Source organism: Orcinus orca, chromosome 5, assembly GCF_937001465.1.
Source record: "Orcinus orca chromosome 5, mOrcOrc1.1, whole genome shotgun sequence".
Classification (NCBI taxonomy): Eukaryota; Metazoa; Chordata; class Mammalia; order Artiodactyla; family Delphinidae; genus Orcinus; species Orcinus orca.
The window spans coordinates 53994285-54021456 of NC_064563.1; the positions used below are offsets into that span (position 1 = coordinate 53994285).

Here is a 27172-nt window from a genome sequence, read left to right on the forward strand (position 1 = left end):
ATCCTCCAGACCCGCTCTCTTCCAACAGTCTCTGAGGCTTGGGAGATAAACTGCATCTTTTGAAACTCAATGTCTATCGCTTGCAGATGAAGAATTGTTTGTCCACCTTAGATTGTAGGCCATGGGGAGCCGCTGGAAGTCTATATGCCATCAAATGCCATGACCAAACCTGCATTTTCAAGGGGGCCCCTACCCACCACGGGATGGACAGGACTAGAAGCTGAAAATGCAATGTGAGGCCATTCTATGGATCCAGACAGAAAATGACAGGGCACCCATGAGCTAAGCAAAGGCAGCTGGAGAATCCATGTTCGTAATTGCTGCTGAGATGCAGTCAAAAGGAAGAAAAACTAAAAACTATCCGGATTTCCAGTCATTCCAACGGGACTGTAGTGGACGCCAACTTAGAAGCAGAAATTAGAATTAGGCCAAAAATAAAACGGGCAGAATTTGGTGACTATGGGGTGCGTGAGGGTGAGTGGTGAGTGAAGTTCCTGGCCCAGGAGCATGGCAGGTGGTGCGATATACAAGTTTAGGGATGGGAATGAGGGGTGTGCTGGGGGGCAGGGATGAGTCAAGTTCCAGACACGTGATTATTTGTTTTACAGAAAAATAATACAGGAAGATGCTAGTAGAAAACATCATCATAGGAACTGACTGAATAATTTGGATTACAGACCCAAAACAGAGATATTTCCAACACTCAACCGAAGTGAATCAATGTCAGCACAGAGAATAAAATAATTATGTGTACAGATCTGGCTCCTGGCAGGAAACAGCCCTAATTTAGCTAACATTTCAAGTTTTTTACTCCCACCATCAGTCTCCTTGAGGAAAAAAATATAATCAAGGCTTTTGAAGATTTAGCTGATTTTTATGTGAAGGATTTGTACATTTTCAACCCTCTTTCCAGGAATCGATACTGTTTTATAATTACAGGCCACTCAGGTCCCTGTGCAAGGTGTACATAGTGCTGACTGCAACTCAGGAGAGTCTGGGCTTCCCAAGAACTCTGTAGTTTCTGAAAAAGACACTCTAAAGTGACTAATAATTAATAATGATCTCATCTGGATCAGCTGCTGCTAAGGCATGGAGGCATCTGCCAGGGCCTTGGTTCCTGTGGTGAGGCTGGAAAAATAAATCACTTCCCCAACCTTGCGGAAGGCACCTCGCCAATTTCTAGCTGCTGTGCCTCAGTGTTAATCACCTTTCCAGGAAAATTGTTTGCTCTCTCTCCTCCTGGCTGTGGGACTGTTTGAGGGGACATATCAAAACATGTCAGAGAAAGACCAAGTCCCTGGCCTCAAGCAGACACCTTTACAAAGCTCTGATGACTCTTGCTAGAAGTAGCAATCTGAGACAAGGCCTGTGCTTGACCCACACTGGACCCACCAGCCCCTCACGGGGGGCCTAGCACCTGGCAGGTGCAGAGATTTTGTTCAATTGAACCGAGTAAGAAACTTGCAGAAAAAGCAGACAATTCAGTACCATCCTAATTTTTTTTCGGCAGGGGGGGTACATTTCCCTTCCTATCAGTGCTTATAGCATACCATGCCTTATGTTATGGTTATTTGAAATGTCTCATTTATTCTGCAATCTAGATCGTGGGCAGGGTCTCTGTTCTACTCTGGTTTTTACCTCTCACTATATCCCATAAAGGGCCTGATACCACTGATGTTTGTTGTTTTATATACTATAGATGGAGTAGCAAGAGAAGAGGAGAAAGGCTCACAGAACCTCAGACCACCCCTTCACCCTCTGACGCCCTCCCGGCCCAGAATATTCTTTTATGCTGAGCATAGACAAGGCTTGGAGTGTTTTTCTAAAAAGAGAGCCACCCACGATTGGCACTGGCATGGGATTTATTTTCTATCTTAGAGAAAGGCAGGAAAAGAAAATAAGGGAATAGGAGTCTAAGCTGGATGGAGTAGAAAAGGGAAGAAATAAAAATTTTTCTAGGGACTTCCCTGGCAGTCCAGTGGTTAGGACTCCAAGCTTCCAATGCAGGGGGCCCAGGTTCGATACCTGGTCGGGGAACTAAGATGCCATATGCCACGCAGAGTGGCCAAAAAAAAAAAAAAGCATAAATAAATAAATAAAATAAGATAAAACTCACAGCACAAATAATTCCGAAAGAACTTTCAAAAAAAAATTCTAAATGTCACTGAGTTATGCATAAAGATGACAGTGGTTCTGTCAAAAAAGAATAGCTTAAACCAACTACTCTAAACTCTTAGCAGGAACTCCCCACTCCCCCGCCCCAAATATACTGAACTCCCTAGAAGTACATTTTCATCCACAACTTCTCGGAGCCATCTCCAAAAATTACAGCACATAAAACTAGACATTCAATAGGTTCTTACAAGTTTCTTAATTTTTTTTCTGGTTGGGGAATGACTGATAATACCTACTATGAAACTTTTCCAGGCTAAAATCATTGTTGCCTTGATCTATGGAATAGATCAAGGGGTCTTTTTGTCCCTTTGCCTTCTACTGGTATTCCTAAAGAATGATTCTTTTAGGACAGTTTTTATCTTCCCCAGTGGGTGCTCCCCCCAGGCCACGGCCAGGTGAAGGCTGTGTGGCTGTACTTTCAAGTATGTTCATTTTAATGGAGGAAATAATCCTGTCCCCTTCAGCTCGTCAAGAGCATATTATCTTAGCCCTTAACTATTCAAATTGCATTAAAGTTGTGAGAAATAATACACATGGGTGTTCATCACAAAGGCCATGGAGTTGCTCCTTCTTTCCTTTTATTCCTTTAAACGTTCTTTTTGGATTAAGTTTAACCAGTAGAAAGATGTGTACTGCACCAGGGTGCTCTGGCCTCGTAGAAGTGACTTTGATGACCTGTTAGAACATGAATTGCATTTTACAGTATTATGAGAAGAGTGGAAAAAAGCTAAGAAGTGCTGAGTTTATTCATATAAATAACTCAGACATTATTCCTAGCACTATTCAACCATTCCCAGGCGAGTGCATGGGTTTTTTTTGCGGTACGCGGGCCTCTCACTGTTGTGGCCTCTCCCATTGCGGAGCACAGGCTCCAGACGCGCAGGCTCAGCGGCCATGGCTCATGTGCCCAGCCGCTCCGCGGCATGTGGGATCTTCCCGGACCAGGGCACGAACCCGCGTCACCTGCATCGGCAGGCAGACTCTCAACCACTGCACCACCAGGGAAGCCCAAGTGCACGGGTTTTCAATGATCTCGGAAAGCTTGCCTGAGCAATGGGTCTACTCTAATCCGGACAACATGAATCTTGACCCATTCAAGTCTGCCTGTTTCCTTAGCTGCTAAGACTTTCAGAGTCAGACGGGGGACCCACCTCTGGCACCCAGACACCACGTTGTATAGGCGTTCTATGAACTGACCCTACCCTGGCTTCATCTTGCTTTCTCTTCAACTTTATTGTTCCTTTCTACTTTATTTTTCTTGTTTATTTTATTTTTAGTTTCTGCATTAATCTTTGTAAGCCACCTTAAAGCATCTTTTTGGAATGAAAAAAAGTCATAAAGAAGAGTATACACAGGCAAACAATAGCTTGGCCCTCCATTTCTTTTGAAACCTCAAAATCTCCCTTGGGAAGATCAAAATGGAGATAAACGAGAAACTGTAGACTTGTCATTTGGTTCTTTAAACTCATGAAGATGCCACCTCTGTGTCTGTCAGCTGAGCATGTGGTTAATGTCATTTTCCCAGAAGTGGGGAGCAATTTGCTCTGATGCTACCACACCCTCTCGTTGGAGAAGTGGTTAAACTGAACTACAGTAACATGTCTAGAACTGGCTGGGACCTACAGGGAAACTTAGCCCAATCTCCTATCTAATCTAAAACTCTGTACCATGGACCAGAGCAAATATGGCTAAGTACAGCTTACCCATCATTCTAAGGATACAGGATCTTTGGAAAAAGCCCAGGGTTGTAATCTGTGTGTATGGTGTTCTTTTTCTGTTTTTTTTTGTTTGTTTGTTTTTTACCAAAAGAAGTATTTCATTCTATATTATTCTAATTGGAGCCTCACATTAGCCCTGTTGGGTGAAGCAAATGTCATTTTCTTTATTTCCCTCATTTAGAGACTTTTAGGAAGGTTCAATTCCTTGTCAGTGGCCACATAACAAGTTGAGGGAAATCATGGAATGAATACAAGTCATCATAACAGGCACTGTCTATGTGTGCCGGGTATTTGCTGGGCTGGGTGACTTACATGCTTCAGTTCATTAAATTCCACAATGTGACTCTGAAGTTTATTGCTATCATTCCCATTTTACAGATAAGCAGATTGAAGCTCAGAGAAGTATACTGTTTCATGTCACATGGCTGGAAAATGGGGGAGCACTGTGTGCCCTACTATCCCCCCAGTCCCTAGTACCTGGCAGAGTATTCTATCAATTGGAGAGGCATCCAATCCAGATAGGATACTCTGCTGCTTTTTTCGACTTGCTGAATGTTCAGATTGAATTTGAGTTTGATTCTTACAACATTCTGGTAGATTTGGGGAAAACAAGGCTAGTTGCCTTTGTGTAAAGGTTCTGGGCCCTTCTATCTTTTACCCACATTGTGTTTCCTATTATACAGACTCAAAGGTAACATTTACATTTGAGAATTAATATCCCACAGCTGCAAAGTGACATATCACTGGGGGAGGGGAGTAGGTCTGAGAGGCCGCAGGACCTGAGGGACAGAACACTGGATCAGAAATAGTAGGACTAGATTCCAGTCCTGCTCTGCCACCGATACAAACACTGCAGACCATACCGCACAGTCTCAATAAATATTTGTTTAGTGAATGAGTGAATGTTGTATGACCTTGAATGAGTCACCTTAACCCAAACCTTCAATGAGGGGGAAGATTAGGCGATCTTACAAGTCTGTTCATTCTAAGAGTCTGAGCAAGAATATGCTACATCACAAAGCAAAAATCGACTAACAATTCAGAATGAGAAGGGAAGCGAAGCAGAATTCTGGCTTGCCCTTGGAGACCTCTGCTTCTTTTCATCCTGGGTGACTTCCTGGAAGTGGTGAGAGGAGACCCCACTGACTGTGGAAGACCAGAGTGGGCCTCCAGAGGACGGCACAGCAGCCAGTGCAGGATTAAGTCAGGCTCCTTGGGAAGTATCTCAAACCTTCCCCTTGACACAGGGGCTCTCTCTGTTCAAAGACATTCAAAATGAAAGGCCCCAGCGTGGTCTCTCGAATCGACCGCACAGCACACATGCCCCCTCACTTAAATAGGACTGTTCTGTATAAGCTTTGCAGGAGCTATACTTGTGACAAGAGGCATTCAAGTACCCCATTTGCCCATTTTAACATCTGTGAACGTTTCAGCTTTGGAAAGACCATTGCATACCGCCCACTGCAGGGCAAGGGTATGTTTCCTTGCAACTAACACTGGGATTCCAAGCCTTTTTTTTTATAGGGAGGACGAGAATGAGAATGATGGTTAAGCAGTCTGGCACCTCTGAATTCACTACAAAGTAATCAGAATCACAAAAATGAATAATAATTATTCCTGATAAGAACAAATAGTTGAGTAGTGCCTACTATGATGCCAGGCGCTGTCCTAAGCCCTTCGCTCATAGTAACTCATTTAGTTCTTATCACAACCCTTTAGGCATGTACTGCCATCATTATCCCTTGACAGATAAGAAACCGAGGTGCACACAGGCCAATATCTTGCCCAAGTTCACTCAGCTGGTAAGTGCAAAGCCAGAACGAGACTCTGCATCTGGCTCTTGCCATGCTGCCTCTATGGATTTGAAAGACATCTATGGTTGAGACGTCTATATATACAAAGTGAAGGATGTTTTATTAATGCTTTTTCAAGTGGCCATTTCCCCCTCTACCTTCACTTTGTTACCTGTCTTTTCCTCACAGAGACAGTAATCAGAGAACCACTGAGAAAACTAGACCAGCTAGATATACCTCATTCTTTTCTTTTTACACATACTTTACACTATTAAAGATAAACCATCCAGAGGCAAGAGGGAAGAGAGATGGGAACATATGTATATGTATACCGATTCACTTCGTTATACAGCAGAAATTAACACACCATTGTAAAGCAATTATACTCCAATAAAGATGTTAAAAAAACAAATGAGCTGGAACTGTAAATAACAAGAAAAAAAAAAAAGATAAACCACCTGTTCAGAGCTTTCCTAGAAAATTAACAGCTTAAATGAGACTCTTCTTTTGAGCTCCCTAGCCAACTTTTGATCACTAGGCAGCCCCAAGGCTAAGCCCTGTCTGGGTACATGCGGGCCAAGCTGGTCTTTATGCAGGTAGTACGGGGAAAGAACGTTGTCAACAGGCTGAGCTGCGAGGAGGCTTCATGAAGAATTCTGGTCCTGCCTCTGCTTTGGGTGCTAGTCAGTGTACTTATGAGCTTATCTCTGAGCTGCAGTTTCCCTGGGGAAAATGGTTGGTTTTCCTGGGTATCATATAGAGGAGCAAGATGGCCCAATGGACATCCTGAGCACCTATGACTCTGTAGGTTAGTGTAAAAGTCAAGTGCAGATGTAACTCTCAAACGCCTTCTGCCATCGTTCTGAAGACTTAATATGAGACTTGCACATTGAGTCCTATGAAAACAAGCCCATTATCAACCAGTTTATTAATACAATGTCTACTGCGAGGGCCACTCCCACACATCTGGGATGATGGTGAAGATGCTAAATTACATCATATATAGCAAGGTTGCAGGAACTGGTGACATCTGGGCAAGAACACTATCATTGCCTTCAACCATTTCTGGGGCTTAGGTGGAAGGCATTTTAGTTTTGTTTGGTATAATTTGTATTAATGCAGGGATAGCACAAGGACTTGAATCAATAACAGGATACATTTTCTAACAGTAGGAGTTGTTCAAAAATAGAATAGGCTGCCTCAAGCCTCTAGAAGCATAAGCAGAGATAATACGTTAAACAGGTTAAATGTCTGTGAGGCGTATTGTCAAAGGGGTTCTTGCTTTGAGAGAAGAACTGGCTTAGACCACTTTTGAGGTCTCTTACGTTCCTCAACCTCTAGGATTCCATGAAGCCGCTCATTGACTGAAGAAAACAAGAGTGAAATAAAAACAATTCGATTTAAATGTCATGCGAAATAGTACTTTCTGTGAAACTATTTTGTTATCGTAGTTCTATGGTTGGGAACAGCTAAGAATAATGATGGTGTAACGTAAGAGATGCAGACTGGTTGTAATAAAAGAGATTCCATGAAGACCCTGGACAACTGAAGGCAGTCGTAATGCCCATTCCTCACTGTCACTTAAAAGCAACCCCTGTCATCCACCTAAGCTGCCCTAGATACACCCGGGGCCAGAAACTTCCTAATGCTTATTTTTTTTTTTCTTCCAGTATGAAATGCTATAATATAAAATACTAGTATATCCTTCCCAGTCCTTGAAAGTGTAGAAAGGGGTTTTAGCAAAAGGATTTCAAATATCAGTAGCATTTTAGGCTGCAGTACAGGCATTTCAGCCCAACCTCCTCACCTGGGCAGGAAGCCCCTCCCATCACAGGACCCAGGTGACCAAGCGGACAAAGCCAGACTCCTGCAAGCATGGCAGGTAAGTTAGAACAGGGAACCTTTCTGGGATCCACTGGGAAGCAGGGTTCCATACATCCATGCAAACCACACGACCTCTTGAAGCACGTGTGTGAATTACACACGTGCCCGATGCGGACCTCGTCAGAGGCCGTGGGCAGGCCCTGCCCTGGACAGTAGAAGCATCCACTTTGCCAGCCTGGCTCCCATCTGTTTCATAATTTCTGTTGAGTTATTGAAATAACAGAGCAAAAGCCCAGCTAGCACAGGGAGATCAGCTCAGTGCATTGTGACCACCTAGAGGGGTGGGATAGGGAGGGTGGGAGGGAGACGCAAGAGGGAGGGGATATGGGGATATATGTATACATATAGCTGATTCACTTTGTTATAAAGCTGAATTGCTTTACCATTGTAAAGCAATTATACTCCAATAAAGATGTTATTAAAAAAAAAAAAAAGCCCAGCTAGTAAGCGTTCAATCTTGGTGCCAATGCTAACAGCATCCAGGAAGAAAGAGCTGCTGTGCCCCCGACCAGCGGATGCCGCTCGCAGGACTCATTAGGATGCCTACAGTTAATGATTAAGTGAATTAAAGGCCGCTTCTCAGCAGTGCCAGCGAATTAACACTCCAGGCCCTGAAATGGGAGAGTTATTCTTGTGCACGGTGTTTTCTTCCAGCTGAGTGCCTGGGAGTGTGGCCTGTGCGTGGGAACGCAGCATTCCCGTCTCCTGCCTGCTCAGGCCGCAGTCAGCTGTGAGCCCTCACCCGGAAAAGAAATGACTAAGGGCGGCCACAGCGGGCGGATGATGGGAAAGAAAGCTGTTCCTCTTATGGGCAACTCTTTTCTTGATTATTCAGGTACTTAGTGCCAGCTACTATTCTAAGTGCTTTGTTTGTAGAAACATTTAATCCTGGAAACTGTTTCTCTCCCATTTTATACATGAGCAAACGGAGGCACAGAGAAGTCATGTCTTGCCCAAGATCACAAAGGCAGTACATGGCAGAGCCGGGATTCAAACCTAGGCAATCTCTTACTCTACCCTTGACTGTCTTGTTTCTACCTTCCTGGAGAAAGGGTCACTCCCAAGGTGCTGTGTCCCAGGTGCCCAGAAGCTTACTCTTCAGGCATCCCAAGAGCTCTACCTTCTTAGGGGTTTTGTTTAGATGCTGGTAGGAGGTGAAACTCGACGCAGCCACTGGTGGCGACGATGGGATCATAATTACACAGTGTGGGAAGTGACAACAAGAAATACTGATGAGAGCATCCGTCCAAAAGCAGAGTTTCCCCAGGGGAGGGTCCTCTGAGGCTTGGCTGGGAGGAGGAGACCTTCCATGGTGGCAGCTGATCCTCTAAGATGAGGTGCATCCAGAAGGATGAAGAATGGGCTGCCTCCTTGTGCTAGAAGGCCAGGACTGCTAGCTATGCTGACAGCAGATGCAGACCCCAGCAAGACAAGAGCAAGAGGGCTCTCAGAGAAGAGCCCTCAAAAAGGGATGGAAAAGTAAACAGGGAAGATACCTTAGAGAATGAAGGAGGACAGGCAATGGGAGATGCCATCTATTCAGAAAACCCTTAAAACGAAACAAAAAACCTAACAACGTTGAAACCACCGGTTACAAAATAACAATAAAATATTCACCCACCAATGAGTCTGTTCTTCTGTCAGGCACTGTGCCAAGCCTTCTGTACCTATGACTACATTTACCCTATAACAATTCTGTCAAGTAAACAGTATCTTGATCGTGTATATGAGGAAGCTGAGGGTCAGAGAGGGCAAGTAATTTGCCCTAGGTCACGTAGGTAGGATTAAGCCTTGGTCTCCACAGCTTCAAAGCCGGTGTGCTTTGCCCCTACACTAATCTGCTAGCCAGCCACTTAAAAACTGGATATATTTTTTTCTCTTGATGACATAACCAAATCCCTACCAGTATTATAAAAAAATATTCTTCCCAAGGTATGAATAAAAGTTTACCTGTTGGTACACTTATTTTAATAAATTCAAGAAGGTTTTACTGCCGCATGTAAAAGAGTAAACTTTTGGAAATTATACCTCGGACTTCAGCCAAAGGTACCCACGCCAACAATACTAACAACTAATATTTACTGAGTGTGTTCTAAGTGTTGCTGCTATTCTAAGGCTTTCTATGAATTGACTCATTTAATCCTTACAATAGCCCTGGGAGGTAAATGCTACTGTAATTTCTAGTTTTACAGACGAGGAAACTGAGGCACAGGAAAGTTAAAGAACTTACATCTAATAAGGAAGATAACGTCAGCCAAAATACTACTCTCAGCAGAATTTCCCCAAAGGCTCTGTTGCTCACTGACTCTTCTGCAGTTTCCCCTTGATCTCCCTTTTCCCCTTTCTGGTCTGAAAGCACCTGGGAGAAACTACTGAGGTCCCAAAGAGTAACCATACCCACCAGTGGCTTTTCTGCATTTGGGCTCCAGCTGCCACAGCTTCTGTGAAACTGGCCTGGTCACCCTGAGTGAAAGTGAATACTGAGAAGTGATGGGAGCAAAGCTGACCACAGTGGATGAGCATGTAAGTATGAAAAGTTCTCCAAATGGAAGCACAAGTGGTGCCTATTAGTCACATTTAACCTGGATTTGACAAGTCAGTTGAAAGCGAGATCTGTCTAGCTCTTGGCGGTTGACAAAGCCAGGTCTTTTACATCCATTTTCCTGGTTAATCCTCAGAACAACTTTGGTGGTGGGAACAAGCTTTCTTAGAAGCCTCTTCGTAGAGCTTAGGAAGTGGGGCTCTGGGGAGACTTAGGGAGCCGCCCAGGCAGGCAGGTGGTGCATGGTGGCCCTCAGATCTAGACCTTCTGATTTCCCGAGGAGGTTGCTTCCTTCTCTCCAAAGCAGAGACGAAACGGATACATTTCTAGAGATTACTACACTAAAACTACCTTTCAAATGTCTTCTTTGTCACTGAAACAATGGGCTGCTGTTGGCTTACTCCTTTGAGCAGCGTTCTGCAGAGCTGGTCCTGTAACTCCATCGTCCGCTTGAACATGCAGTTTTCTCTGCAACAACATTCAACTCTCCTACATCCTTATTAGTCTCCTCTGCTTGCTTCTCCTCCCCTACTCTAGTTCTCAGAGAGTCTAGTTCCTAGACTCTCCTCCTCTCGATGTCTACTTCCATGACCATAAACCAATACTTCCCATTTTTCTTCCCATTGTCAACCCCTCTTCTCTGGCTCTAACTATATAATCCAACTGCATCCGTGGCATCACCACTGGCTGCCTCATAGGCAGCTTTAACTCACTACATTCCAAACTGATCTTATCCGACTGCTCCCAAATCTGGCCCTCCACCTGGACGCTCCAGCCTAACATTGAAGAACCTTCTGTGACCACCTGCACTCCTTCATGGAAGACATCTGATCAACCACCGCATCCTGCATGTGCTATAGGCTCCATCTCTCTCAAATGTGCCCACTTTCCTCAATCCCCACCCAACCACCATCCACCTAAAGCACCACCCTCTGTGGCCTGGGCTAACTGGTCCCTCCTATCCACTCTTGCTTCCTTCCAACCACTTTCCCTGCAGCCCAAGTTTCATTTCAAAAATGCAGATCTGACAGAAAGACAAATATCATATGATATCACTTATATGTAGAATCTAAAGAAAAGGGCACAAATGAACTTATTTACAAAACAAAAATAGAGTCATGGATGTAAAAAACAAACTATGGTTACCAAGGGATGGGGGGGGAAGGATAAAATGGGAGATTGGGATTGACATATACACACTACTGTATATAAAATAGACAACTAATAAGAACCTGCTGTATAGCACAGGGAACTCTATTCAATACTCTGTAATGGCCTATATGGGAAAAGAATCTAAAAAAAAGAGAGTGGAAATGTGTATATGTATAACTGATTCACTTTGCTGTACACCTGAAACTAACACAACATTGTAAATCAACTATACTCCAATACAGAGTAAGAAAAAAAGGATCACATTAAAAAAAACAAAAAACAACAACAAAAAAACCAGCAGATCTGATCATATCCCCTTGGTTGAAACATATCAATGCCTTCCCACTATTCTTAGAACAAAATACGAAATTCCTTAACCAGGCTTACGAAGACCAGCCTTGGCTTCCCTGCCTAGCACGCCCGCGTGCCCCTCACTGCCTTCAGGTGAACGCTGACCAACAGGCCTCCACACCCGCCTAGGCTCCCACCCCCGTGGTCTGCTCCCCTAGTGCGCCATTCTTTTCTACCACAGCAGTCTGGCAATGATGGTGAAAATGGTTATTTGGGTGATTATTTGCTGAATGCCTGTCTCCCTCACAGATCTCATCTTCACAAGGGCAGACCATTCCCAGGGTCCAGCATGGCTGTCCGCAGAGTGGAGCTATGCATGCACTAAATTTGTCAAGTGACTGCCGGTAGGAATAGGACAAAAGTTTTAATTCTACCATACACTTAAACAAACACTTGACCCCAACGTCCTTAAAAGCCCCAGTCACTCACAGTAAAAAGCTAGAGGCTTATAGGGAATTTTAGACTCCAGGCTCTCATTTTGTACATCCGTGCTCAACTATGACTGGCCAGTAAGATACTGGTGGTATTTAACTTTTCTTTTTTTCTGGTGATAGAACCAAAGCGGTATAATATCTTTCAGCTAGAGCTGGTTGTTTTTACAACTGGATGATGTTATGATCGCCTTGAGGCACCAAATGAGATCTCAGTGGCTTAAAGAACTGAATACAATTCTCCGAAGAGTAAAACTTGCTACCATGGAGCAGGTTCGTACTCCTGGGGTCAATGTGATTCATTTCTGTGACTCAAAGATACTCTCCCCACAATGAAGGTATAGAAAGAAGGCTCTCAGCTAGTTGAAAAATATATATAGTAATTACTAACATCATTTCAAAACTCTTGAGCAGAATCAAGCATCACCATCAATCTTCTGCCCAAGGTTGGTCTGAAAAGATGACCAGAGTAGGTGCCCCAGCACCTCAGGGTCCTGATTCCTGGACCCTAACTCTGTGATGGAGAGTAAAACAAGTTGTGCATTGACTAGGCCAAGTGCCAGAAACTTCTACTGAACTGAATAAAAATAGAAGAAGCCCTCTATGTACTTCTTCTCACTATTGATGGACTTATTCATCTTAGCTGGGTTTAATCCGATTCTTGGAACTTAGTTATAAATTGTACTTTATCAATGGTCAAAAGCGGTGTCGTGTACCTACCATTTAATTGGCCTGAAGCCACGTCCTTTTCATGAAACTGGTAAATGACTACATTCAGTGTACAAAGTCCTAAGAATATACAGATCCTGGTTTAGAACCTAGCCAAAACCACATGGTTGCCCATAAATAGCAAAGGGCAGACAGGGATTCCTTAGAAACTCTGGTCGGAGGTGACATCTGAGATCACTGAGGAAGTCAGAGGCTACAACCTACACAGCCTTGGGTCACCAAAGGGGTGTCTGAAGGGCCTTTATTTGGAAAAGGGAATGTATTTCCCAGGATGCCTACACAAGGCCACCTGGCTCACAATGAAGCGAAGTTCACAAGCCTAACTACCGGCTTTAACTGTTTCTACATGACAATGTAGTGCAAGTTCCTACTCAGCATCAGAAACAGAAGTGGTCACCACAGGCCAGGGCAGCAGACGTGGATGGGATCCAGCAGGACCGGAGGCGGGAGAGGAATGCCGGGCGGCGGGGACAGTCATTACTTAGGGGTTCAGAACTTACAGTCATCTGAGTATTCAGTATTTCTTTTTTTCTGTATTGCGCAATAGAAGCAAGATAAAGGATCAAAAGATAAAGTGGATAAAATCTCTTGATGCCCTGTGGTCACAAGCATTCCTGCTTCTGGTGAGAAGCTAGGGCGCATGCACATGGATGCCTAGAGCAAAGTGTCTCCATGCACGCCTTCTGTGCCCGTGGGCTGGGGACATAGAGGGTGTGCCCCACTAGATGCCTGTGCCCCACTGAGCCTGAAAACATCCCAGATAGAGGCTCCAGAAAGTGCAGCCAAAGAACAGACACGAGGAGGCCTTGGCAGGAGCTCTGACTGGGAGCCTGAGAGCCAGAATCCAGCTCAAAGATGAGCCCCCCCTGACTGCCGCTTCTTTGACCTTGCTCAGAAATCCTTAAATTCTCAGTGTAAAAGACCACAGAAGCAGAGGCCAGGTGAAGACTATGGAAAAGCACACTGACTCTGGCTTGCCGGGGGAGGGGCAGGACAGATGCAGCGACAGTGGCTGGGCTCTGGAGTCCAACCTGCTGGGTTTGAACCCTCGTTTTGTCTCAAGCTGCGTGACCGTTAGCAAGTTGTTAACCTCTCTGAGACTCAGCTGCTTTATCTTTAGACTGGGGGTTCTTGTGAGGATTAAATGAGACAATTCACATGAAGTACTGAACAGAGTACCTGTCTTATGGTTAAGTGCTTCCTAACTGTTAGAAATTGTTAGTCAAGCAACTTGATGAAAAAAAAACATATAATGTTTAAATAGATCAAACCAGGTACAAGAGGAAGAAAATCTAAAAAAAGAAAACCAAAACAATACAATGTATCCTCTGAAAAGACTGTACCAACTGAGGATCTAGGTTCAAAGGCCAAGAGTTCTTGTGTTAAAATTAAAAAAAAAAAAAGAAAAAAAAGAAAAAATAGAAGGAAATTCATATAAGAGTGTGCTTGTGTGTCTGTGTACACGTGTTTGCATTCTCTGGCATGTTAAACGTTTTATGGGATGACAAGGGGATTTTCTAGGGTTACTCGGTAAATGCTTTTTTTTTTTTTTTTTTTTTTTTTGTGGTACGCGGGTCTCTCACTGTTGTGGCCTCTCCCGTTGAGGAGCACAGGCTCCGGATGCACAGGCTCAGCGGCCATGGCTCACGGGCCCAGCCGCTCTGCGGCATGTGGGATCTTCCCAGACCGGGGCACAAACCCGTGTCCCCTGCATCGGCAGGCGGACTCTCAACCACTGCGCCACCAGGGAAGCCCTCGGTAAATGCTTTTAGCCTGAAACTAAGTGTAGCAAATCACCAGGCAAGGAGCTCATTAGCCAGACAGGGGAAAGGCAAATGGTCCAGATTCCCAGGGCATAATGCTCCAGTGAGGTGAGGGCCTCGGGAAATGCTCTTGGAAGGAATAAACCACAAATCAGGAAAGCAGCAGGAAAGGCAGGGCTGGGGGGCAGAGCCTAAGAGGGTACTGGCTGCGGAGAGAGGCTTGATCAGAAGTTAAAAGGAGTAAGCCTTGGATCCAGACAGCAGAGGCCATGGTCCTCAGGAGACCCGAGAGACTGAAGGAAACGGTGCAGCGCTGGGCTGGGGGCCAGTCCAAGAGGCTGCAGCCGGCCTGGGTGGGCGGGAGGAAACGACACCGAGGCACAGCTGCAAGGACCTGTCTGAGAATCTCAATTCGTGCCCAGGAGAGTAACCGGAGGTGAGGCAGGCACCTCCACTCCTACACTTTGTACTTTACTTCTGAGAGCTGGCTAATTACCACCCACCTCCCTTCACCCTGCCTTTGCCTGCGCTTTGAAGGCTTCTGCCCCCTCAGCACTACAATGCCTCCGTCTACTATAGTGTAATTCTGAGAATACAGGATGGTAGGTGACCTTCAAACCTTTTATGGGCTGAGCATTCGTCCCTCCGACAACATCCTAGACTGACTTAGATTGGAAAGTCCTTCATTTGCCTACTGCTGTTTGCAGACGCTTATATGGTTCAGTTCTGAGGATCACAGTTCATGGCTCTGATTACATATCTACCCTTAGTGCATCAGGGCCCACATGGCCCTTGGGAGAAGGGAGACCTGGGTGTGAATCCTGGCTTTGTACGTACTGGCTCTGTGACGTGGGACCAATTTCTTCCCCTCTTTGAACCTCAGTTTCCTCTTTGTTAAATGGAGATATGCACACTTTGCACGAGAGATCATGGATATACACAAATCCACGATAGCGGTGACATCCTGGGTATAAGCAAAGCACCTCACCCGGTATTTGGCACACAGAAGTCACTCAGTAATTGTAACTGTTGGGTATGACTGCTGTCGGTCTGCATACTAATACTCTAGGGACATAATGAGGTTGATGGGATTTATTGCAAACTGGAACGGAAGCCCTCACTGATCCAGGAAGGCTGGACCTGGATGTATGATTTAAAAAGGAAGCCGCTCCTGGAGTCTGCAGTTCACCACCCTCTAACTGCAGTGGCCACCTGACAGAGCAAATGAATTGCTGTCAACCGTTAATGAGGGGCAAGATGGTGTTTGGGAGAACTGCAAAATTACTCCCCCATTACCATGCCGTTAGTGAAGCTTTCATCTGCCATCCAACTTCCCCAACAGCTATGGTCTCTCAGTTTCCTAATTGTCTAGAGGTTTTGATTTATCTGGCAGAGGAAGGAGGCCCTGGACCAAAGTTCTGGGAAAGAGGCTTTAATAAACGTCCGTAAGACCACACGGGTGAGAGCCTGGCCCAGGGTAAGCCATGCAGGAAAGTGTGGCTGGCGCTACGGGTTCCCACACAGATGACAGCACACCTATTGGTGAAGGCAAGTCTTGTCCACTAGCTACGGGACAGGCCCTGGGTACCAAGGCGTGCGTGGAAGGACTCGGGAAATGCTTTCTTCAGTGTTCAGAGGAGTAACAAAGGAGGAGCAATAGGCAGGCCCTGCTTTTCCATATTTGACGTCTCGCTTCTCTGCCTACTCACTGTGGTCTAGTCAACACCTATACTTCACCTCTTGGTCACTGACTCATTCACTTGTATATTAGTTCATTCATTCCACAAATACTTAGGAGGTGCCTACTGTGTGATGATCACTGTTTTAGACACTAATGTCTAGATACACGATGTAGAGATACATAGGGATAAAAGAATCTTCCGTCCTCGGGGAGCTTACATTCTAGTGCGGAGAGACAGATATACGAAAGTACATGAAGTACACACGTGTGAAGGTGATAAGAGCTATATAAAAACAATTAAGCAGGGAAGAGCGACAGGACATGATGTAGAGATGGGCTGTGATTTTAAGTGAGGGGGTCAAGGAAGCCTCACTAAGAAGGTGATACCTGAGCAAGACTTGAAGGGGCTGCAGCCTTCACCTGCTTTCCTGATGTGACCACGCCAAGGTCACACCACCCCCAGCAAGGGAAGTCCCCCGCCTGTAAGAGCGCCTGGCTGCAGCCTCCTTTGCAGTTCAGCTGTGTGCGCTCCAAGCAGGCTATGGCCTCGACCTCACGGGCGGGACCCCGGGCCACGGCGGACACCCAGGAAGGGGACCGCAGCCACAAGGGGCGGGTCGCAGAGGCGGCCGAGCGGGTCCTCACCTCCTCCAGCCGCCGGCGCTGCTCTTTCTGCTCCTCGATGCGCTTCTGGCGCTCCGCCAGCAGCTGCCGCTTGTGCTCCTCGTTCTCCCGCTGCTGCTGCTCCAGCTGCTGCCGCCGCAGGGCCTCAGACCGCTCCTTGTTGGCCAGCTGGAGCCTCAGAAAGTCCCGCCGCAGCGTCGACTCGCCGGGCAGGTTCAGAATGGAGCTGCGCGGCAGGAGAGACAGATCAGGCTCCCGCTCAGGGCGGGGCCCTCGCTACCGGGGGTCCCGGCGGAGGCGAGCCAGGCGGGTACCTCACCCACCTGCGGGGAAAGAGGCCACATGCTCAAGCACGGGCTCTCAGACCCTCCGTTAATTCCACTGCTCACCCCGCAAAAGAAACAGAGTCCACGTAACAGACGCGCGTCCAGCCTCGCCTTCAGTGTGACTACTGCATGCCTATGCCGCTCGATCGCCGCAGAGATGTCACATGCCTGAAGCCATCACCTCTCTCCCGGACCGTCCACACCACTCCCTCGCCCTCTATTTCTAAAGGCTGTAGTGAGTACGCAAGCCCTGAGCCCCAGGCCAGCTTATTTTCACTTTTAAGAAAGGCAAGAGCTAAGCCAGCGAATAAATATGAATAATCTGGAGCGGTGAGCGAGCTTGCTCTATCTACTTGGATGGGTACATCGTCTTCACCCGCATCACCTCCTTGAACAGCACAAAGCTACAGACTCCTTGGTTCTGCAGCCCAGCAAGGAGGAGGGACATGGTTCCTACTTACTCATACAGACCTAGCCCTTTTAATCTTTCTGGCAGCTTCCCCTTGAAATAAATCCATTAAATAATTACTGAGTACCTACTATGCGGCAGGCACTATAATAGGCTCTAGTGGATACAGCAGTAGCTAAACAAATTCTCCCTCTAGTTATTTTCTTGTGGGGAAGAGAGACAGGCAAATAATTAGACAGGCAGACAAAGTATTACAAATAACATAATTTCAGATATTAATAGGCTCTATAGAAGACAAAAAAGTGTAAGAGTTTAAAACGGACAGTGGCAAGGCACTGGGGCTAGGATGAGGGTTCTGCTTGAGATGGGGTGATCGGGGAAGACCTCTCCCAGAAGCTGATAGTGGAGATAGGCCCCAAATGATGCAGAGTCCGTCACACGAGGAGGTAGGGGAAGAACCTTTCAGGCAGAAGGAAAAGCAAGTTTAGAGGCTTGTCGTGGCAACAGGGGTGGCCTCTTTGAGGGTCTGAAGCCCAGGCAGTCTTCCCAGAGCAGAGCAAATGAGAGAGAGAGGGGTACAAGAGGAAGTCAGAGACAGAGCAGAGGGTAAAAGCATGAGGCTGGGGAAGCCACACGTGGAAAGCTTATTAACAGGAGAGTAACACGATCAGCTTTGTTTAGCAGCTGAGTAAATGATGTTCTGCAGTGGGTACAAGGGCAAGCAGGGTCACCAGCTGGGCTGCTACTACAGTGGCTCTGGGGTAGAGACTAACCAGGTCGGGGAGGTGGCGATGGAGGAGGCATCTGGGGAGAGAGTCAATGAAACCTGTTGATGGATCTAATGTGTGGAGTGAGGGATGACTTGCAGGTTTTTTCTTGGCGTCTGGGCTGTGGCGGTGACGCAAACCGGGAAGGGGAATGAAAGGGGAGGAGCAGGTTTGGTGGTTGACAAGGGGATCATTCTGTCTTGGAGAGTGGGTAGCGTGCTATGTGAGATACTGTCATAAAATGACATCAAAAGGCGTGGTTCATAGACAGTGCTTGGATTCTACTAATACGCCTCCTTTAAAACCAACAGCCTTTGTGTAGAACCTTAAACAACCCCCCAAAGGAGGGGCTTATCTACTCAGGCCACATGGTCTGTGCAAAGGTGGTGGGGCTTAGGGAACCCAGCTTCCCATGCACATGAGGACGATCCATTAATATTAACTGATGTTGAATCAATGTCAGGTGACCCGAGATGTATTACTGACTGAATCATTAACTCCGTGTGTGAGCCGATTGCTACCGTTGGGCTGTTACCTCATTTCTATAACGAGATAACCACTATCCCTTTCTATTTTACAGGATTTCATGAAAATTAATTAGATGTGTCCAGAAAACAGGACTTGGAACATAATCTTCTATGTGACATAAAGACATGTGACAATTATAGAAATGTGAAGAGATGGCTAGGTCATCCACTAAGTGACTCCAAACATGCGATTTAGCAAGTGTTAGTTAAGGTGAGGTTCTCAGCTCCGTGGAGTGATCAGAAGGGCTGACATGTCTGTCTGGGTGAGCTTTGGAAAAATAGCGTACGACTCTGAAAACAAGGCATTTGGTCCTTTGCTTTACAAGAATGTTCATTTTCCATGTCACTACTTGGCAGTCACCATATTTATGCAGCTAAACAAGGGGAAGAAAACATATTAAGTGTCCAGATAGAAGGAAAAACTTCTCTTTCAGTCTTTGACCTTGAAAATTCCCGTAACAGGTGAAGAAAGAAAAAAAACGGATGGCCCTGTAACCTCAATCCCATCCTCTTCCAGTAGTTTTAGCAATAATCCAGCTTGGCAGGTCTGAAATAGCTCAGAAAAAGGAGTGCACTAGCTTGTTCTAGCAGCAGTGGCTGAACTGGTCCCTTCCCTCGTTCAGAAGCTCTGCCTCAGTCGTACAAGAACTGCTCCTTATTGAGTACTGGGTCCCTTCCTTGGATGGCTAGAGGATGGGGACCCATATACCCCGGTGATCCTCCTGCTTTGTGCATTTCCCCCAGTAATCTCACTTCACATGTACAGTGCATCCGCCCTGGTGTGCATGCCCACGCCCCTTGTTCACCAAACTGCCATGAGCTGAATTCTCTTACAAAAGAGAAATCCTGGCAGTGTGAGCACACTGGCATTAATTACTTATGAACACAGACTAGAAGAAAGTCAGAATCAAAGTCAAGTGAAATTCAGCACATAGGGATGACGCTAGTAAAGCAGCACTTGATTCTGGGGGCCAACGTATGACAACAGGAATGGGAGTGGACGTTTCTATTCAGGGTTCACCTCTAGAGTGTAATCTGATTTCCTGGAAACTGTTTCCTCTTGGATTAGGCTGTGTTGAAAACACACGCCATGTGACGAGGACAGTGGCCACCTAAATGTCTCAAAGGTATGAAGTAATGGACTGGATAACTCAAGTCCAAAAATACCACTTTGGTCTCCAGAGAGTTGCAGTTTTAGGCACTTTTAGACCTGTATTACCCAGATAATTGCCTCCTACCCATTCTACATGTTACACAGGTGAGGAAACAAGGAAATAAATCTTGAAAGACAAGATAAAGAATATCCTGATTTCCATGTTCTTGTAAGAGTCTGCCTAGGGAAATTTTCCCAAATTAATGAGTACATTTGTGGGCAATAAATTAAATAAGACCACCCTGCTGGATTCTTAAAAATGAACCTATAAATCAAAAGGACGTGAATTTCACACAACCACAGTGCAAAATGTGAAACTGAGAAGATAGCTCTTGCTCGCCTACCTGGGCTCTCCTGAGTCATTCTCCTCCTCTTCTTCCTCACTCCCGCTGTACTCATACTCCGTCTCATCTAAAGAGAGACCCACAGAATATTAGTGTGCAAAAAGATGCTACAGCTCAGTAAAGCTCATGCCCTCCTTTTATGTATAAGTAAACTGAGGCCCCAAGAGTTGTCCTTAATGCTGACCTGGGACAGGCTCCAGGCCTCCTGACTTGTGATCCAACAGTGCCCACCAGCTAGATTTAAGCACGTGGAATTGACATCCAAGACTGCCCCAGCCGACTCTAGATTCTCTCCCTAATGCCTGGCATTCACATAAAAGTGAAGACAAGGAGCTGAAACATAACTTTTCAGTTTGTGTTAACTCCCCTTATAGGACCACCTAACCCAATCTTTTACTGGGCCACTGTTAACTTACTGACAAGGAGTAATCATTTTTTACGTAGGAATTTTATTATGACTTACATAGACTCACAAATTGCCTTTAGATATCTTAATACCAGACAGAAACTTTTGACAACGTGTGCTATTAAAAATATAGTTAAATGTGTTTTGATTGACCCACTGGGGACATTCATTTAATTCCCTAATATATTAAGTAAGTTAACATGCCATAACGAACAAGATCGAGTCTTTGCTTCGGAGGAGATTAGAATCTAATGGTCAAGATAGATAAGTAAATAATCAGAATCTCCATGATTATGAAGAAAGAGAACTAATTTTTATTGGGTATCGCCCATGCTGGTCACTATGCTAGATACTTATGTTCTCTCATGTACTTCTCATAACAATCCTTTAACATAATACCCGTTTTGCAAGCAAAGATTATAAGCAGTTTAGTAATATGACTAATAAATCTGAGATTTGGATTCAGAATTCAATCCAGAATTTTTCCAACTTTATAATTAGCATTCTTTCCAACACATTATATACTAAATAGAATTACATAAAAAAAGCAATGAGATATCAGACAAAAAAGCAGCTAAGTCCATGGGTCATAATGGGGGAAGGGAACAGTGAAGTCTTTGAGGAAGAAATGAGCTGGACCTTGGAAGATCAGTAGCCCTTTTTTAGGCAGATGGCAGCTGAAAGTGCTGGGAAACGGGCATTCTAAGCAACATAACCACCTGAGTAAGGCTAACAGTATTATAGTGCATGAATGTTCAGGAAATACTGAGTTGTGAGTGGCTGGTGTGAGAAAGCAGATGGAGTGAGAAAGCCCAGCAGGTCTGATATAGCTTAATGATCTTTATATATACCATGCTGAGGACTTTTCCGTAGGCAATGGGGAGACTTTGGAGGAGCTTTTCATTTTAAGCAGGGAGGTTGTCACAGGGCTATCATCCCTTGATAGCTATGTGTTAGTAATTACAACTTTTAAGACATTTGTACACCCCCGAAAAGAAACTGAAATTGCAATTTGGTTATGTTACCACCAGGAGGCAGCAGTCACATGATGAGAACTATGAAATTTGATCATAAACACATTTTGCTTTCCATACTATTTAGCCATTAAAGGGATGATGAAAGGAAGCCATAGCACGATGACTTCAAGAGTATTTTTAAAAACCATGTAAAAATTAGCTTCACATGTTTAGATAAGTATGAAGTTTTCAGGCTACTTTTTAAAAAGTACTATTTTATGAAAATGTAAAGAACCTTCATAAAGTGTTTCAGTATTCCACATTGCAAGTTTAACATTCCAAACTTTCCTTAAATGAATCAACAGAGTTCAAAGTAAAATGCAGAAATTTTATCTAGTAAAGTAAATTATAGCAAGGAAAAGAAGCACACAATTAATCTAATTATTTCTCCTCTCTAGGGTAAAAATTTCATTTGTCAATCTCCTCAACTATAACACTTCACCAGGATCCAGCGTGATTGCTTTTATATTAGTGGCTTAAATTAGCAATGTATCAACATATCTGAAGGAAAAAATAATATCAGGTTAAAAAAATCACAAAGCAATGCACATTAAAAATTTTTGATTCTACCAGAAGCTGGTCTTAGAGCTACTAAGAGAATGAAAAAATATTAGAAGGAGCAAGTTAAGTCATTTAATCAAACCGAGCAACTGGAATGAAGTCTCATTTTGAGCAACACTCCTTCTTGGGGAGCAGACAAAAAAGAAGGTTGCTGGTGGCTCGAAGCCTAAACAGAATGAGGTTCCTTAAATCATCATGCAACTCTCGAGTAAGCCTACTCCCAAGGATCTTACTCTTTACCCTGCAGAGAGGGAACACATTAAAAATAGTCTGTTTTCATGGGGTGGTGAGTTCTAAGTCACATTCTAGAGTTTGTGCCCCCCAAATGTGAAAACAATCCAAGGCACAAGCTTTACCCACTCTTACTCACAGGTCAGAGGCAGAGGTCACATGATCTCAGAAAGTAACCCTGAACGGTACTGAAAAACTGTAGGTCAATAAGAATTGTCTAAATAAGGATAGCTTACATTTATTCAGTACATCTATGTGCCAGGCATTGTGTCAAGCAGTTTACATGTATCATCTCATTTAATCTTTGTAAAAATGCCAGACAATACTAATTATTATTATACCCCCATTCCTATTTTAAAGATGAGAAAACTGGGGTGAAGTTCACATAACCATTAAGGGGTAGAAGTAGAATTTGAACTCAGAATTTGAGTCTGAAAAGAAGAGTCCGAGTACTTAACCTATTCTATACACCTACAGGAAAGTAAATTTTCTTTTTAGAAAAGTTGGCCTTTAATGGGCTGCATGTCTGACACACTGCCCTAAACTATTCCCTTTATCTTTATTTTTTAAATTTTTTATTTTTTAAACTTTTTATTTCATATTGGAGTATAGTGGATTAACACTACACTCTTCCCTTTAAAAGTCTGACTTCATGGAGGGGCCCAAGACCACTATTAATAAGTAGCAGTTGAAAAATCAGTTCCGGCACTTTTTGACCCGACTCATCTATTTCTCTCCAGCTTAGTTCCTCCAGCTTGGGCTGCCCTCCCAACTCCTTGGGCCCTGATTGATACGTCATCCGTCTCCAGCCGCTAACGACTGAAGATGAGCCTCCTTTTTGGATTAGCTTCATAACCTCCCGTTCCTGAGTCTAACCTGATCACACATTTTCCTGCGTCCCTGAGGCCGGCTGCAAAGAAGGAACTCTTCCCTTGAAGCTTCACCGAGGATTTCTCCTCCCTTAGCTTCTGCTGAGCTTACCTCTGCCCAGTCCTGACCCCTACAGGGCTCACCACCCCACCCCTAGGACCCTGCTCATACCTTGCCACCTGAAGATATTAACTGCAGAGGCAAAGAAGAGGCGAAGTTCAAATAAAAGGAGTGCACCCTCTCTTCTGTGCTGCCCACCACCCTCCCCGTTCCGTCTGGATCGTGAAGAAAAGAGGAGGAAGATGGAGAGTACAGAAGTGGAGCCAAGCACATCACCATGTACCTCCCACCCTCGGTCCCTGGCCTCCCCCTCTGCTCTCTACCTGCCCGGCCCCCGCATGCTCAGTGCTCACCTGGCCAGCCCTCTATCGCCCCCTCACTGTCAGCCTGGCCAGCTGCCCCCTCCTCCTCCCACCAGGGAGCTCTCACCTTGTCTGTTCTCTGCATCCCCCCCTTTCCTTCCCATCCTCAACCTCCCCTACCTTCCTACCCAGCTAAGTCATAAAACCTGCCCCAGACCACATGAGTTTTCACCTTGGTCAGGATGCTAGTTAAGGAATTTTGCGTCTCTATTCAAACAACTTTGGCACAGTCCCAGGGCCCCAAGTTTTGACTCATGTCTTTTCCAGTGATGCAGTGAAAAGGTAGTAGAGTCTAACAGCTAGAGTCATAAGAGAAAAGAGTTTTTGAATCTATAAAGAAGAAAATGTGACGTTCCATATAGCAGCTTGGCAACTTCTTTTATATCGCTTTGACTGTAATAAAAGTCATTCTGACTTCCAAATAACTAAATTAGAAATGAGTCTCAGAGCACGAAAACTTAAATGGTGAAGAGTGCCAGTACCGAAAAATGTCAACTAGATGGGTTTATTTTTTTAAGGTTGCTTGTCTTCTGTAGATGTTGAGTCTTCGAAACATGAATATTCATTTGAATTAAGAAAGTCACTTGTCATATTAAACCACTTCATAGTATCACTCAACATGACTTTTTGTTCAGTGCCTGGAAAAGGTAATATTTCCCGAGGTTTATTCTTTCACGAAAGATTCCATTTCAGCAGCCTCCCCCCTAGTGTTGCCCGCAGGCTGTGATCTCAGAGGCAGCCCTTCACACTAAAGAACAATGCAGGCCTATTTGAAATCCCCACCGACCTTCCAATACCTCAAGAGCCCATGACTCACTCGGTCTTTTGTTTCCCTCGCTGAAATACAAACGTGTGTCTCACCTTTCTCTCCTCGTTTCTTCTTTGTTCTGTCAATATGGTCCTTGAGCTGAATGCGGACCTGTCTTTCATTAGGTTGGTCTCGTATAAATGGATGCTTCATCAGTTGTTCTGTTGCTGGTCGCTGGCTGTGATTCTTTACCAAACAGCTCTCAATAAAGGACTGGAATTTTTTTGACCTGCCGAACAGAAGAGATGAACCCATAGATTAAAAGATAATCCAAAGAAAAGCAAACTTTAGGGATCAACCAATCACAAAGTCGGTCTAGCTATTTATTAGGCACAAAGGGGTTCAAAGGCATCACTGCCATCAACACACAACTCAGGCAGTGTATGGTAGTCATAGCACGAAAGCATTTTTGCACAGTTTGTACATAATATCACACAGAAGACCAACAGGCACCAGAGAAGAGAAAGACCCCGATAAGAATCACACCTGGAAGGTCTATTGGAATGAGGGAACCAGAGCTGGGCCTGAAAGAATTAGGAGAAAAATCACTCTTGGGAAAGGATAGTTCAGGGAAGTAGAAAATCAGAGAAAAACTAAGGCTGGGATTGAGCATACTATATGTCAGGGGACACTGAGGTGAGTTCTCTAAATGTGGCAGAAAACGCAAGCTGGGAAAAGTAAAGCCAGGGTTGGACAGGTAAGGGGGAGTACATTATGTAGGAATGAGCAGGATTCTTATATGGTAAAATGAACATTATGCAAATTTTTTAACTGGCAGTTTTGAATCACTTTTGAACTTTGTTTTCCAATGAATAAGAACAGGATGTATGTGTATGTTTGCTATCAATCCACAGACTTGGAAACTTAACTTATAGGGATTAAGTTCATACCCAGAAGCAAATTTATCTCTTTCTAGAAAGGCACCATTTCCTCAGAGATAAACCCTGTTCCAGAGACGCACAGGGGCAGGGGAAAGCTGTGAGAGATACCCGCGAATAGGGCACAAGTCCATAGCATGGTAGATACAAATGATGACTTGAGTATGATTCATGAGTTGGGCATGCATGTTCTGTCTGAAAGTTCCAAGAAATTGTCCAGCATCATAAATAATTAAGCTCATGACTCTACAGCATGCCTTTCCGAGGTGCCCCACTGTCAGCAGGGCACATCACCCTTGGAGACCTTGGAGGAACCCTGCTCACCCTCCTCGTGGCCCAACCCTGCTCAGGAATGAATCCATTTTGCGCACTCTGTTGCCCGGCTGTGGAGCACTGGGGAGTTACAGGAGCAGATCCCCGAAGCAAGCTTCCGCAAGCTTCCCCAAACTTCCCAGTGGGCTCTGTATATATATATCCTTCAGGCCTGAAAGGTGTCCTCACCACACAGAACACAATGGTGAGCGTGTTCTTCAAGATTCAAATGGGAGAGGGCACTGCTATACGTACCACTCTCCATTTCTGCCCCGGTCAAAGCAGTTTTTCACCTTACTCCGTGTTTTTAAAGTAGTACTGAACTACTGGTATTTTTTCCTCCTTAAATTTCCAGGCTATGTTCAAGCTTTTAAATTATTTTACATAGAAGTAAAGGTCACCTGAAGGTCAGCTCAGGATGAATCAGGATGGGAAACACTGAGGACTAGACATAGGAACAGTAGGATGGACATTCTAAGCATCTCCCTCTAAGTCCTTCAGCTTGTAGCCCTGCCTCCCTGACACTGCAATTCTCCCCAGAGTTGGGAGCTGCCTGAGTCACCTTCCTATCACGAGCACACTACGTGTCTGACAAGCAGATGAATGCGTGGATGGTTATCGGGTGAGAATTCTGGACGAGAGCTGTAACGTGGCTTCAAATGCGTGCTTCTGAGGGACAGAGATGAAGGCTTAGAGAGAAGATATCACTTCATACACTTTCTTTCTATCCATTGGATTAATCTGTGGAAGCACTAATGTGATATCATCTAAGGAGGGACTTTGCAAAAAAAAAAATAAAAAAACACAAAAAACCATAATGAAATAATGGACTGTCCTAAGGAATAAAATGAAAAGAATAAGGTTAACCTGCATAAAGAAATAGACAAACTCCACACAGTACTCTTCTAGGTAGAAAATCAGCATTAAAAAGGTGAAAACAAAAACAAATGAAGACAGAAAGCGATTAAATATTCACGAGGAATGCAAATGGAAGTTCTTTTTTTCTGCTTGCAACTTGGAAGAAAAAGTTTGTTCTTTATAGAGGGCAACTATTCATTAGGGGATGATAAACAAAAGAAATCACAACCAATTTAAAAAGAGATCCAGACTTAATAGACTGTACATTCCCTTCCCCGATACTGACACCTCACAAAAGGCAGAGACATCTCCGGGATGAGAGAGTGTTCAGGGAGTTTAATGGGAACAGCTATAGCAGAGGTTTTCTTTGTTTTGTTTTGTTTTTTTGCAGTACTTGGGCCTCTCCCTGTTGTGGCCTCTCCCGTTGCGGAGCACAGGCTC

General features: G+C 44.7%; 1 protein-coding gene across 7 annotated transcripts in view; it reads right to left on the bottom strand.

Annotated features, from left to right (window-relative positions):
* TNIK (TRAF2 and NCK interacting kinase) overlaps positions 1-27172 on the bottom strand; it is a 414289-nt gene that overhangs the window by 81313 nt on the left and 305804 nt on the right. For all 7 annotated transcript variants that reach the window (XM_049709762.1, XM_049709760.1, XM_049709759.1 and 4 more), the window contains exons 10-12: positions 24737-24912; positions 20370-20436; positions 16865-17069 (exon numbers count right to left, since the gene is read on the bottom strand). In XM_049709762.1, coding sequence (XP_049565719.1) covers positions 16865-17069; positions 20370-20436; positions 24737-24912 — 448 coding nt within the window. The remainder of the gene's footprint in view (positions 1-16864; positions 17070-20369; positions 20437-24736; positions 24913-27172) is intronic.